Source organism: Lontra canadensis, unplaced genomic scaffold (genome assembly GCF_010015895.1).
Source record: "Lontra canadensis isolate GAN:19392208 unplaced genomic scaffold, GSC_riverotter_1.0 scaffold93, whole genome shotgun sequence".
Taxonomy (NCBI): Eukaryota; Metazoa; Chordata; class Mammalia; order Carnivora; family Mustelidae; genus Lontra; species Lontra canadensis.
In genome coordinates, this window is record NW_022631087.1 from 725,610 (window position 1) to 739,606 (window position 13,997).

General features: G+C 37.9%; 1 protein-coding gene across 6 annotated transcripts in view; it reads right to left on the reverse strand.

Annotated features, from left to right (window-relative positions):
• SLC41A2 (solute carrier family 41 member 2) overlaps positions 1 to 13,997 on the reverse strand; it is a 114,354-nt gene that overhangs the window by 45,207 nt on the left and 55,150 nt on the right. For all 6 annotated transcript variants that reach the window (XM_032836514.1, XM_032836515.1, XM_032836510.1 and 3 more), the window contains 2 exons: positions 11,596 to 11,740; positions 4,567 to 4,713 (listed from right to left, as the gene is read on the reverse strand). In XM_032836514.1, the coding sequence (XP_032692405.1) occupies positions 4,567 to 4,713; positions 11,596 to 11,740 (292 nt within the window). The remainder of the gene's footprint in view (positions 1 to 4,566; positions 4,714 to 11,595; positions 11,741 to 13,997) is intronic.

The following is a 13,997-nucleotide window of genomic DNA, read 5'->3' on the forward strand; positions in this document are numbered from 1 at the left end:
TTTTGGTATCAAATTTAATTTCAAATTCTATCAAAATTTATCAAAATTTAAATAATGTCTTCCTTCAAAATGAAATACACTTCAATGATCCTAGTCAAAATAATATTTTGTATTAATTTCAGAGTATATCACAACAGGTATTATAGTAGGTCATTATTCAGCCATTATTCAACACATCCACATCCTAATCCTTAAAACCTGTGAATAATTACCTTATACGGCCAAAGAAACTTTGCAGATGTAAGTCAAGTATTTTGAAATGAGGAAGTTATTCTGGATCATTAGGGTGAGCCTGAAATGTAATTATAGGTGTCCTCCCAGGCGGAAGTCAGAGGAGATCTGACTTCAGAAGAGCAGGCAGTGTGACCACAGAAGCAGAGAATGAGTAATGCAGCTATAAGCCAAGGAATGCTGGCAGCCAAGGAATGCGCTTCCCCCTAAAATCCTCCAGAAGAGACCAGCCCTGCTGACACCTTGATTTTAGCCTTGTATAAGACATTTTAGACTTTGGCTTCCAGAACTGTAAGAAGATTCATTTCTGTTGTTGTTTTCTTTCATAAGATTTTATTTATTTGACAGAGGGAGAGAGAGAGAGTCAGTCAGTGGGGAGCAGCAGAAGGAGAACCAGGCTCCCCAACGGGGAGCCCAATGCGGGACTCAATCCCAGGACCCTGGGATCACAACCTGAGCTGAAGGCAGATGCTTAACCCACTAAGCCACCCAGGTGCCCCTCATTTCTGTTGTTTTAAGCCACAGAGTTTGTGGTTAATTTGTTACAACAGCAATAGGAATGAATACAGGTATACAGATAAAGCTTTGCAGAATTTTAAGCCTAAGAAATGTCTGTGCGCATTAGTATTGATTCTGTGACATACGTAAACTACAGAAAACTAAGGATGAACACAGCTAAAGTGGTTCAAATTGCTGTGATTCCACTTATCTGCCAAACATAACAGCCATCTTTCTGATTCATGGCTTGTACCTTTTATTGGATTGCTGGTGGCGTTTTGCAACAACTGTCACACAATTTTCATTAACATTCATTATTCTTACCCTAAATTCTTTTGAAATATGTAGCTGCTATGAGTGACATTCTTATATGTCAGCTGTTTGTGTGTGAGCAACAAAGCAAGGGGCATGGTAAGTTGTCAATTTTTTTTTCAATACCCTCCATTATAACTATCAGAATTTTCTCACTAAATTGACCTTCCAGGAATCACCCTAAACTAAGATGGTGAGTGCTGAAAATCTCTGAAGACTGACATGCAAGAAAAATTTAGATTCTACTCATATCACTACTCACACGCAGGCAGAGATATTCTAGAATGCCTAGCTGGCCTCCCTGTTGGTTTCTACAGATTGGAGCTACCTAAGGATGATCGTGATTGTTCTATGGCTTCAACTAAGCCTTCTTTTTAAAGTTAACCTCAAAGAATGAGAAATCCATCAACATTCTGCTTCTCAGATCTTGCCTAAAAAGAGAAAAGCTGACAGTTTGTCAAATCAATAAAATGATGTACATACCAGAATTAGATAGCCATGGAGTTATACAAATAACTGAAAAGAGTTCTTAAAATTCTCTCTCTCTTTTTTAAAGATTATTTATTTATTTATTTATTTATTTGACAGAGAAAGATGGAACACAAGCAGGGGTAATGGGAGAAGGAGCGGCAGGCTCCCCACTGAGCAGGGAGCCACTCAGGCGCCCTCTTAAAATCCTCTTAAAAGTATGCAAACAAGAAGAAAGAAAGGGCAGAAATCACTACGTACCTATATTCTGGTTGCTGGCCTAACCGCATCCTTTTAATAGCTTTTAAAAAATTACTAAATAAATGCCTTTATATCTTCTCGGCAAGTCATACCAAAGCATATCATAGTTCAGAGCTTAGATTATTTTCTAAACTAACTTTCTATTTTTGCTTCTATTTCAAGATCTCCTACCCATATGCTGCCATTTAAATTTTTCTGTATGGATACTAATCCCCTGATACTTTCTGCTAAGGCAAGATATTCTTCCAATATTTCCCTAATACTAAATATTCATTGAAAGGGTCATTTTTTTGGTTACAATCTATTCTGCTGTTGGACAAAGAACATAGCAAAATCACTCAGAAAGATTCCTGTCTATTTCCATGTGTGTATGACATCTGAACAGCTTATCTATTCACATTAACTGGATAGCTTTCCAAAAAAATAAAGCATTTCACCAAGTGTTATTTATTTAACATCCATTTATGTATATGGCCCTATGGGAGTCAGATAGATTGATTGATTGAGAAAACACAGAATTTTGTTCTCAGAAGCTTATACCCTCATAAAGGAAGGTACTACATTTACACAAAAAGCTATAATGATCAGTAAAATGTAAAGAACCATCACAAGAGACGTTATCAGTGAAGGGCTACAGGAATTCAGAGGAAAAGATCAATTAACATCAGGGAAATGTATGCAGTTAGCACTGAAAATGAGTCCTCTGACTGGCCTCAATGAAGGGGAAGGGAATGACAGAAGAAAGAAAAGGGAAAAATCTTGCCTGACAGATGAGAATCAGTAACTGAGAAGGAGAATCAGTAACTGCGTGAGTCCGCCAGGAGTAACAAGCACAAGAAAGGGAGGAGCAGGGACGGGAAAAGATAACGTTTCCGCTGACTCCCAGAGGCTGTAAACACAAGGCTAAACCTTTAACTTTGTTAACTGAGCAACAAAGACTTAGGTGACGACACAAAATAAAGTCAACAGGAATAAACAAAGCTCTGGGCTTGTTTTGCCCTTTTTGTGGGGAACTGGTGAGGTACAAAGGGTAAAAATCCTACATTTACCTCAGATATCAGAAATCAGCAAATTTTATCAGAACCAAAGGAAACACATTGAATGAATGTAGAGTGAGCTTCGGGACATGCATCCAAACTAACAAGACAAGAGGGGAGCTGTTCCAAGTCATTCTAAGCATCCAAAATTCTAGGTGAGGAGTTAAGAGAGACTTCCCTCAATGCCCTGTTCTTTGGGAGCCGTGTAACACATGCCTCTATTTGTAACAAAAGCCTAGAGAGGCCATGAAATCCTCTTATCTCTAAAGACTGCTAAGTGTTTCCAACATAGCTCAGGAATTAAACTTTGTTTCCAAGAACCAGGCAGCTCAGCAGGATGAATGGGGTTTCTGAATTTAAATGTGCCTGTTCCTAACCTCTGTAGTGAGACGACCACTAACACTGCGCTGGTCTTATGAGGCCCTCTAGTGTTCACAATGAAGACACATACTCCAACACGGGCATCAGAAACCCCTTCATCGTTACATCAACTATAATTTTAAGACAGAGAGAGATTGATTAAAAAAAAAAAAAAATCAGCACACATGATTTTCCCCCAAAGTTGATTTACCTTCTGGAATCTCATATACGGAGTCTATTATACCATTATAACAACTGTCGTATTTATTAGGATAACCTTCTTCAGTGGCATTCTCTTACCTTCTTACTCTAGGACTTCAACTGAGGAAACACCCTGATATTCAACCAGCTAGCTGAGAAATGGGTTACAAACGACTCTGTGGTATTTTGAGCAATCAAGTCTGCAAATAAGATAACTTTCCTGTTTCTGTATGCAAGAGAACCCATCCCAGAAACACTACCAGGCTTCTCATCCCATCTCCACCCCACCCTCAAAGTTTCTGGCAAGACCCATAGAATAATAATAGGTAGAAACGCTTTACTCTCTTCTCCCCTTCTTTTCTCCTCCCCACTCCTCCTCACACACTTGTCTAATCCGTAAGACTAGGGAAAGGAACACTAACCATACCTAACTCATCTTGTCTTTTGGGATCCAGCCTATTGACGACAGTCTCCCTTCCCCAACACAGTTAGCAGCCCATTTCTGTGGGGGAGATGAGGTCTACAAGTCATCCAGCTGCCTGCCTATGACTGGAGGAATGAATGAATGAAGAGTAGAAGATTATTAAGCCACATTCTTTAATACTGGCATATTTTAATCCCTGACGTCAGTATGAATTTCTGAACTGTATAAAAGAGAGAAAAAGTATACCAATTATCACCCCAAAAATAAATTAAAGCAGATTATCCCTGTACTATCATAACTCCTTTTCTGTGCTTTGCCTGACTGGAAGAGGAAAGAGTCGAACATTGCCCTAAATATATTTGTCCATACAGCACTCCCAGTATATTTCACAACAACAATGAAAACTCAAGACCTAAATGAACAATATCTTACTACATTTAGGCCATTGCTTGTTTATTGTCTTCTGCCTTGTTTCAAGTGGACATATCGTATTTCTAAATGAGAAGCATTTTCCTTCAACATCAAGTTTTATTGACCAACTCGTTAAATAATTTAAGGTAACTTTATATACTAAATGGCGCTTCCCTTAATAAATGACTGCCTTTGTCAAGTTAAAGCCCTTTCTTTAGTTCAAAAACATGTATCTGAGACTTACTTCTTCAAACCAAATGTACTTTAGACTTACTTTAAAGAATACCACAAATCTGTATAGAATTATTTATTATTTGAATGGACTCTGAATAACCCATTATATTTAATTCCAAATTAACTTACCAAGACAGGAGTACAAACCCTGACTTATCCAGGCTAATATGGCAAGAGTTATGAGGTCGCCAAAACTAGCGGCAATGGGGGTAGCAACGTTATCAGGATTTATGCCAGTCTTCTTTGAACCAACGATAACGCCAACCATTATTATTCCTAGAAGAAAGAAAACTCATTACTTTTTATGCTGTGATTTAGAGAAAATCAATCCCCTGCATTCTGAAATATAAAGGCTAGACCAACAGCCCATCAGTTCCAGTCAGACTGCTTAGATAAGTTGACTAAAGCAAACAAAACATTTTACTCTAATGCTTTGGCAAAATGCCTTTCAACAAATTCCAAATAGGGATCATAGAAGATTTCAGAAGTTCAGTGTTGCATCTGGAGACCTGAAAAGCTACTGTAAAATAACATTAAAGCTAAAGTTTCAGATTTAATAACGTTGTATGTCTCAGGTGTAATGTATTTGTGTGTACCAAACCCGAAGAATTTATTTTAACCCTCAAAGTATGAAAATGTCAAAGAAAGGTGAGGCATATTTATATGCATAGCAACTGGGAAGAAGACCGAAAAAATGGATTTGTCTACATGGTGGTAGCCAGAATGCTTGCTTTGTTTTATTTTTTAAGAGTGATGAAGCAGGGATGGGGATACCTGGGGGGCTCAGTCGGGTAAGCGGCTGCCTTCGGCTCAGGTCATGATCCCAGGGTTCTGGGATCGAGTTCCACATCGGGCTCCTTTCTCAGCAAGGAGCCAGCTTCTCTCTCTACCTCTGCCTGCCACTCTGTCTCACTTTCTCTGACAAATAAATAAATAAAATCTTAAAAAAAAAGTTTAAAAATAAAAGTGATGAAGCATTCAGAGGAGTGAACTAATTAAAATTTGAACACTGGAGGCCAAAACACAAAAAGCAGTCTCTAAAGAAGTTTCTTTTTCTTTTTTTTTTTTTTAAAGATTTATTTATTTATTTTGAGAGAGAGTGAGCAAAAGGGGCTCGATCTCACAACCCTGAGATCAGGACCTGAGCCTAAACCAAGAGTCGACACTGAACCAACTGTGTCACAGAGGTAACCCTATAGGGTATTATTTAAAACCAAAGTTTCTATCTATGAACTTCCAACTAGAGAGGATGAAAATATGACTGTATACTTGCACTCCTAAATATTTATTTTCTTGAATCACAGAAATGGTGAGGGAGGGTGACAATAATTATAACCATACCCCGTTGCATACATTTTCTCAGGCCAAAATGTAGAGGATGCAGGTGTGGAGAATATTCAAGATTAGTGCACTTAGAAGCTAACCATAAACCAGTACGGAAGCCTAAACATGGCTACAGGAAAAAAATCCAACAGAATCTCCCTGCATTCTTATACTGACAATGACTCAAAATGATTTTATTTTGGCATACTCATTTTATAGATAATAAAACTGAGGTCCTGGGAATAGGTTTTAAGTGAAAGTCACAGAATTTGCAAGTAACTCTAGTCCCGTGTCTTCTACCAACCCATAAAGGCAAAATTATTAAAAGTAGAATTTTCGTCTTGCTTCCAACAATGTCTCACTTCTTATATTCTGGAGACATTTTCAATCTACAGACTCACCTTTTGCATAATATTGGGGAAAAATGCAATAGCAGAAAAAAATTTTAAATGCATTATGTAATAATCAAGATGCAATCCTACAGAATTCTTCCTTCAAAGTCAGCACATTTAAAGACTGATATGGAAAGTTCTCCTAGAACAGAATGCCATCCATATCTTTTCAGCTGAAAACAGATATTTTGCCAGCACAGACCAGTAGAAAGAGCTGGGAGTCAGCAAACAGCCTGTAATTCTCATTTTATGTAAACCAGTTGATGAAACTAGAGAAGTCACCTTACCTGGGTCAGTCTTCTCACCTACAAAAGGTGGTTAATAGTATGTGGTATACATATATAAAGGTCAAAGTCTCATAAAATTAGAATACACATTATTCAAAGTAAGGAACCTTAAGTAAATATATTTTAAAAGTCTGGATTCTTATGATTTTGAAAATCCTAGGCAATAAAATAGTTTTTACTGAAAATTTTTAAACAAACCTCTCTAAAGAAAACAAGATTAGAAAGAAAACAGAACCAAATGAACTTAAAGAAAAAGAAGCTAATGCTTTAGGGTTTGTTTGTTTGTTTTGTTTTTTTTACCAGAAATTAATTTCCTAGTAGCTTGGGGTGCCTGGGTGGCTCAGTCGGTTAAATGACTGCCTTCAGCTTGAGTCATGATCCCAAGGCCCTGGGATCAAACCTCGCATCGGGCTTCTTGCTCAGCAGAGAGCCTGTTTCTCCCTCTCCCTCTGCCTGCTGCTCTGCCTACTTGTGCTCTCTCTCTACTACTCTCAAATAAATAAAGTGTTAAAAAAAAAAAATTTCCCGGGGCGCCTGGGTGGCTCAGTGGGTTAAAGCCTCTGCCTTCGGCTCAGGTCATGATCCCAGAGTCCTGGGATCGAGCCCCACATCGGGCTCTCTGCTCAGCAGGGAGCCTGCTTCCTCCCCTCTCTCTGCCTGCCTCTCTGCCTACTTGGGATCTCTGTCTGTCAAATAAATAAATAAAATCTTAAAAAAAAAAAAAGTTCCCAGTAACTTAACTTCACCCTGCTTTGGCCACTGTTAACTCCCCTGAATTCTGGTAATTCTATATAGAGACAAGAAACTACCCCTAATATAATTTAAGTACCAAAACAAAATGCTCGAAAATATTTTGGAAGTCAAGTCTTAATTTTAATAAGATACCCTAAATTCCCAGAACCTAACCAAAAAAGTTACCTTAACACTTGTAAAATCACCTGACATGAGAATTTACTATTTTTCACCTTGCTGGTGATATAAGGGTAAGAAGATGGTAATTTTATAATAAAAACAAAGTCTTTATCATTATGATTTCATAATAAACTAGTTCTCCAGTGCTGAGTTCTTAATAAATAAATACAACGAATGATATCCCAAATGAAAAATTCTAATGTAGTTAAGTTTTTAAATCTTTGGGCTCTTTAAAAGTCTATAGCCAGCAATATACTGGGTTGAGCATATGGTTATATTTGTATTGCCACAGAAATAGTGAAGAAATTTTTTTGAAATCTCAAACTTTAAAAAATTTTAACACAGGGACTGCTTTTGAAATTTGGAATTCCTAGAATCCTTGTTACTCAAATGACAAACCGTAAATCCTCTGCATGATTTCCAGAAAGGAGTTTCTCAATTAATTTAATTTACAGAAACTAGTGAATACCTAGATTTTTTTCCCGAGCTCACTGGGAACTCTACCAGAATACCTAAGGCCAGGAGACAACTTCAGATAGCATGTTCTAATACAAACAATCATTAGAACATATTATGAGCAACTATATGTCAGCAAATTTGACAATCTGGAAGACAGAGGCATTCCTAGAGATGTATAAACTACCAAAACTGAACCAGGAAGAAAGAGGAAACCCGAACAGACCCATAACCAGTAAGGAGATTGAAGCAGTCATCAAAAATCTCCCAACAAACAAGAGCCCAGGGCCAGACGGCTTCCCAGGGAAATTCTACCAAACATTTAGAGAAGAATTAATACCGATTCTCCTGAAACTGTTCCAAAAAATAGAAATGGAAGGAAAAGTTCCAAACTCATTTTATAAGGCCAGCATTACCTTGATCCCCAAACCAGACAAAGACCCCATCAAAAAGAATTACAGACCAATATCCTTGATGAATACAGATGCGGAAATTCTCACCAAAATCTAGCCAATAGGAACCAACAGTACATTAAAAGGATTATTCTCCAGGACCAAGTGGGATTTATCCCAGGACTGCAAGGTTGGTTTAACATCCACAAATCAATCAATGTGATATAATACATTAATAAAAGAAAGAACAAGAACCATATGATACTCTCAATAGATGCTGAAAAAGCATCTGACAAAGTACAGCATCCTTTCTTGATCAAAACTCTTCAGAGTGTAGGGATAGAGGGTACACACCTCAGTATCATCAAAGCCATCTATGAAGAACCCACAGCGCATATCGTTCTCAACAGGGAAAAACTGAGAGCTTTTCTGCTAAGGTCAGGAAGAAAGCAGGGATGTCCATTATCACCACTGCTATTCCACATAGTGCTCAAAGTCCTAGCCTCAGCAATCAGACAACAAAAAGAAATTAAAGGTATCCAAATTGGCAAAAAAGAAGTCAAACTATTGCTCTTTGTAGACGATATGATACTTCATGTGGAAAACCCAAAAGGCTCCACTCCCAAACTGCTAGAACTTGTAGAGGGATTCAGTAAAGTATCAGGATATAAAATCAATGCACAGAAATCAGTTGCATTTCTATACACCAAAAGCAAGACAGAAGAAAGAGAAATTAAGGAGTCAATCCCATTTACAATTGCAGCCAAAACATAAGATACCTAGGAATAAACCTAACCAAAGAGGCAAAGAATCTGTACTCAGAAAATGACAAAGTACTCATGAAAGAAATTGAGGAAGACACAAAGAAATGAAAAAATGTTCCATGCTCATGGATTGGAAGAACAAATACTGTGAAAATGTCTATGCCACCTAAAGCAATCTACACATTTAATGCAGTCCCTATCAAAATACCATCCATTTTTTTTCAAAGAAATGGAACAAATAATTCTAAGATTTATATGGAACCAGAAAAGACCTTGAATAGCCAGAGGAATGTTGAAAAAGAAAGCCAAAGTTGGTGGCATCACAATTCCAGACTTCAAGCTCTATTACAAAGCTGTCATCATCAAGACAGTATGGTCCTGGCACAAAACAGACACATAGATCAATGGAACTGAATAGAGAGCCCAGAAATAGACCCTCAACTCTATGTTCAACTAATCTTCTACAAAGCAGGAAAGAATGTCCAATGGAAAAAAGACAGTCTTTTCAACAAATGGTGTTGGGACAATTGGACAGCCACATGCACAAAAATGAAACTGGATGATTTCCTTATACCACACACAAAAATAGACTCAAAATGGATGAAAGACCTCAATGTGAGAAAAGAATCCATCAAAATTCTTGAGGAGAACACAGGCAGCAACCTCTTCGACCTCAGCTGCAGTAACTTCTAGGAACATCGCCAAAGGCAAGGAAAGCAAGGGCAGAAATGAACTATTGGGACTTCATCAAGATCAAAAGCTTTTGCACAGCAAAGGAAACAGTGGACAAAACCAAAAGACAACTGACAGAAAGGGAGAAGATATTTGCCAAGGACATATCAGATAAAGGGCTAGTATCCAAAATCTATAAAGAACTTATCAAACTCAACACCCAAAGACAAATAATCCAATCAAGAAATGGGCAGAGGACATGAACAGACATTTCTGCAAAGAAGACATCCAGATGGCCAATAGACACATGAAAAAGTACTCCACATTACTCGGCATCAGGGAAATACAAGTCGAAACCACAGTGAGATACCACCTCACACCAGTCAGAATGGCTAAAATTAACAAGTCAGGAAATGACAGATGTTGGTGAGGATGCGGAGAAAGGGGACCCCTCCTACACTGTTGGTGGGAATGCAAGCTGGTGCAGCCACCCGGGCAAACAGCATGGAGGTTCCTCAACAAGTTGAAAACAGAGCTACCCTACGACCCAGAAATCACACTACTGGGTATTTACCCTAAAGATACAAATGTAGTGATCTGAAGGGGCACGTGCACCTGAAAGTTTATAGTGGCAATGTCCACAATAGCCAAACTATGGAAAGAACCTAGATGTCCATCAACAGAGAAATGGATAAAGAAGATGTGGTATATATATATATAATGGAATATTATGCAGCCATCAAAAGAAATGAAATCTTGCCAATTGCAATGATGTGGATGGAACTAGAGGGTATTATGCTGAGCAAAATAAGTCAGTCAGAGAAAGACAATTATCATATGAGGAATTTGAGAGGCAACGTGGGGGGTTTAGCGGGTAGGGAAGGATAAAATGAAACAAGATGGGATTGGGAGGGAGACAAACTATAAGAGACTCTTAACTCACAAAACAAACTGAGGGTTGCTGGGGGGAGGGGGGTAGTTTATTGGCACTGGGGAGGGTATGTGCTATGGTGAGTGTTATGAAGTGTGTAAGCCTGACAATTCACAGACCTGTACCCCTGGGGCTAATAATACATTATATGTTAATAAAGAAAAAAGAAATAAAGCCTGTTCTATATTTACTAAGGCTTATATATAATATATATAAGTGTATCTGAAATAAGACATTTTAAAAGCTTATAGATAAATTTTCTCTTCTGCCTGCACTCTTGGTGAGAATGCAAACTGATATGGCACTCTGGGAAACAGTATGGAGGTTCCTCAAAAAGTTAAAAATAGAACTACCCTATAGTCTAGCAATTGCACTACTAGGTTATTTACCCTAAGAATAAAAAATAATAATAATAATTCAAAGTGATACATGCACCCCAGTGTTTACAGCATTATCTACAATAGCCAAACTATGGAAATAGCCCAAGTGGTCCTCAAGTGATGAACAGATAAAGACGATGTGACAGATCCATCCATATACAATGGAATATTACTAAACCATAAAACGAATGAAATCTTGCCATTTGCAATGATGTAGATGTAGCGTACCATGCTAAGTGAAATAAGTCAGAAAAAGAAAATACCACATGATTTCACTCATACAGGGAACTTAAGAGACAAACAAATGAGCATATGGAAAAAAGAAAGAGAAGCAAACCAAGAAACAGACTCTTAATGGTAGAGAACTAGTAGTTACCAGAATGGAAGTGCCTGGGGGGAACTGGGGGATTAAGAGTACACTCATCTTGATGAGCACTGAGTCATACATGGAAGTGTTGCATCACTGTGTTATACACCTGAAATTGATATTACATTGAGGTCAACTAACAGGAATTTAAATAAAAATTTAAAAATTTTCCCTGTTGATCTTACAATGAACAGGCATCATTTTAATAAAAATAGTCAACATGGAAAACAAATTATTTGAAAGTGAAAGACCGTGGGGGCAGACATTCATAAATTTACTTGCCTTGTAGAAGAGACGCAATGAAAGCAGTGGCAACACTGCTGGAACACAGAAGTATGGAATGGTCGAGGTAGTACTTCCCCTCCGGAATCCAGCCCAGGATCACCGCCGCCACAGCTGCTAGAAAACCAACCACTGTCGCTTGAACCTAAAAATTGTTTCAGGAAGTCCAACTGAATTATTCACTTCAAAAACCAGTTTTTACTTGATTGTGTAAATATGCATACCAAAAGTCCGAAGAAAGCGGTGCACACAGTCCCTGAGCTGCATCTTACCTTTTGAAGAAGCTACTCTATTTTAGCGCTAATATTCCCAAAGGCAGTGAGTTCTCAAACCGTCATAACCGGGAGCCATTGGGGTCCTGAATGGGGTCCAGGAATCTGTTTTTATCAAGCATCCCAAGTGACTTTGATGGTGTAACCCACAGATCATCTAAGAAGACTGAAAGGTACCCAGTCCTTACAACTGAACTTTGACTCTCCAGAGGCAGTGCTAGTAAGAAATTGGATTTTGTGATCCAACAATAAGAGTTTGCCTCCTGGCTATATTGCCCAATCTTGTGGCAAGTTATTTAAAATTTGTTCATTCAGCAAGTATTTATTGAGAATCTAGGGGCGCCTGGGTGGCTCCGTCAGCTGAAAGCCTGCCTTTGGCTCAAGTCATGATCCCAGAGTCTTGGGATCGAGTCCCACATCTGGTCCTTGCTCGGTGGGGAGCCTGCTTCTCCCTCTGCCTGCTGCTCCCAGCTTGTGCGCTCTATCAAATAAGTAAAAATAAAATCTTTAGAAGCTATACAAGGTGGTTGGCCTTGGGCCACACAGTGACCAAAATAGATTTATCCCCTGTTCTCCCCCAGCTCTTGGTGGGTGGGCGGGTGGGAGAGATATTAAAAAGTAACCTCACGAATAACACAATCATGACCTATAAAGTAACAACAGTAATACTGAATTTGAAAACTGAGATTTAAATGAGTTACATAGTATAAAAGTGCTTCCCACAGTGCTGGCACAAAGGAACCCAGCGACTAAAGAAAAGTAACACTGGGAACTCATAGAAACCTATTAAGTAAAATGTGAGAACTAAAGAAGCCCTAAGGGAACCTAATTCCAAATTCTTCATTGTATTGGTGTCCTAGACTCCTCTGACAGCCTGGCAAAAATTTTGTAAAGATTCTTTTCTCTATGAAAACACAGATGCACTCAAGACTGAGAAGAATTTCTAGGTGCTCACAGACTCTCTGAAGCCAGTCCACGTGGTGGAAGAATCCAGAACCATCTCTGGCTCCCATCCTGACCATCTGCAGGTAAGGAGAATTACAAGGGAAGGGTGCAGATGAAGAGTGGAAGGAAAAATTAAAAGCTGGGATGGAAGGTCTTAGAATGATGTGATGAATAATTTACATTGCCACTTGTATTACCTGGTAAGAGCTTAGAATATTTAAAGAATAAAATGAAATATATTTTCCAAATTTTAATTTATATATTAATTTATAGTAGCCTACTTGTTAAATATTTTATTACCCCTGAGTAGGTTCCTACAATTTCAAGCTGGAAAGGAACATTGACATGCAATACTGTGATTTAAAAGAAGAGGATGAAGAAGCCCAGAAAAGTTAAGTAAATTAACAAAGTTTATACAGCTGGTTAATGTTAGAGCTAAGATTAAATCCCGGACTTTCTTATTTCTAACCCTGTGATCTTAGAAGCAGCTACACAGGTATTTTTTTAAAGCCCATATTCAAAAAATTCTTTTATTTCTATGTCTTTGAAATGCAATACATGAAATTACTGTTCAGCAGCCATGTTTCTCAACATGATGTCCTAATCAAGCTAAGATTAAAATTAGTGAGTGTCCCTTAAGCCCACTTGCTAGAGAGTTACTAGGAGGCTGTGGTCATGTGTCTTGGGCATAATAGGAAGTAGCTGGGGAGGAAGAGATATTTACCTGAGATCTGAAGGAGATATAGATCATCTACATAATCCAAGATTTAGTGTATATGTAACTGACAATCTAATGTGCTCATTTATATGAACATTAGTAACATTAACAAATTAAGAAAAACTCTTAAATAAACATATGACTATAATATGTAAAAGTTCAGTTTGAAGAAGATTTACTTTTAAAAACAATCAAAGTAGAAAAAAACAGAACCTAAGCAATTGAAGTGCAAAATATTTGTACAGATATTAACTCAAATACTCAAATTCTGGCTCTGTAACACATGATAAAAAATTTATATATTTTATATACTTTTCAATATTTGGAAGAACCTGACCAATTTCTAGAGAAAGAACATTTTTTAGAGGTCATGAGTATCCATTTATTCTATCATTTCTTCAGGGTACTAAATTATTGTCTTGGATCCCCTGAAATAATTAACTGGTAAAGTTAAGAGGGCTAAAATT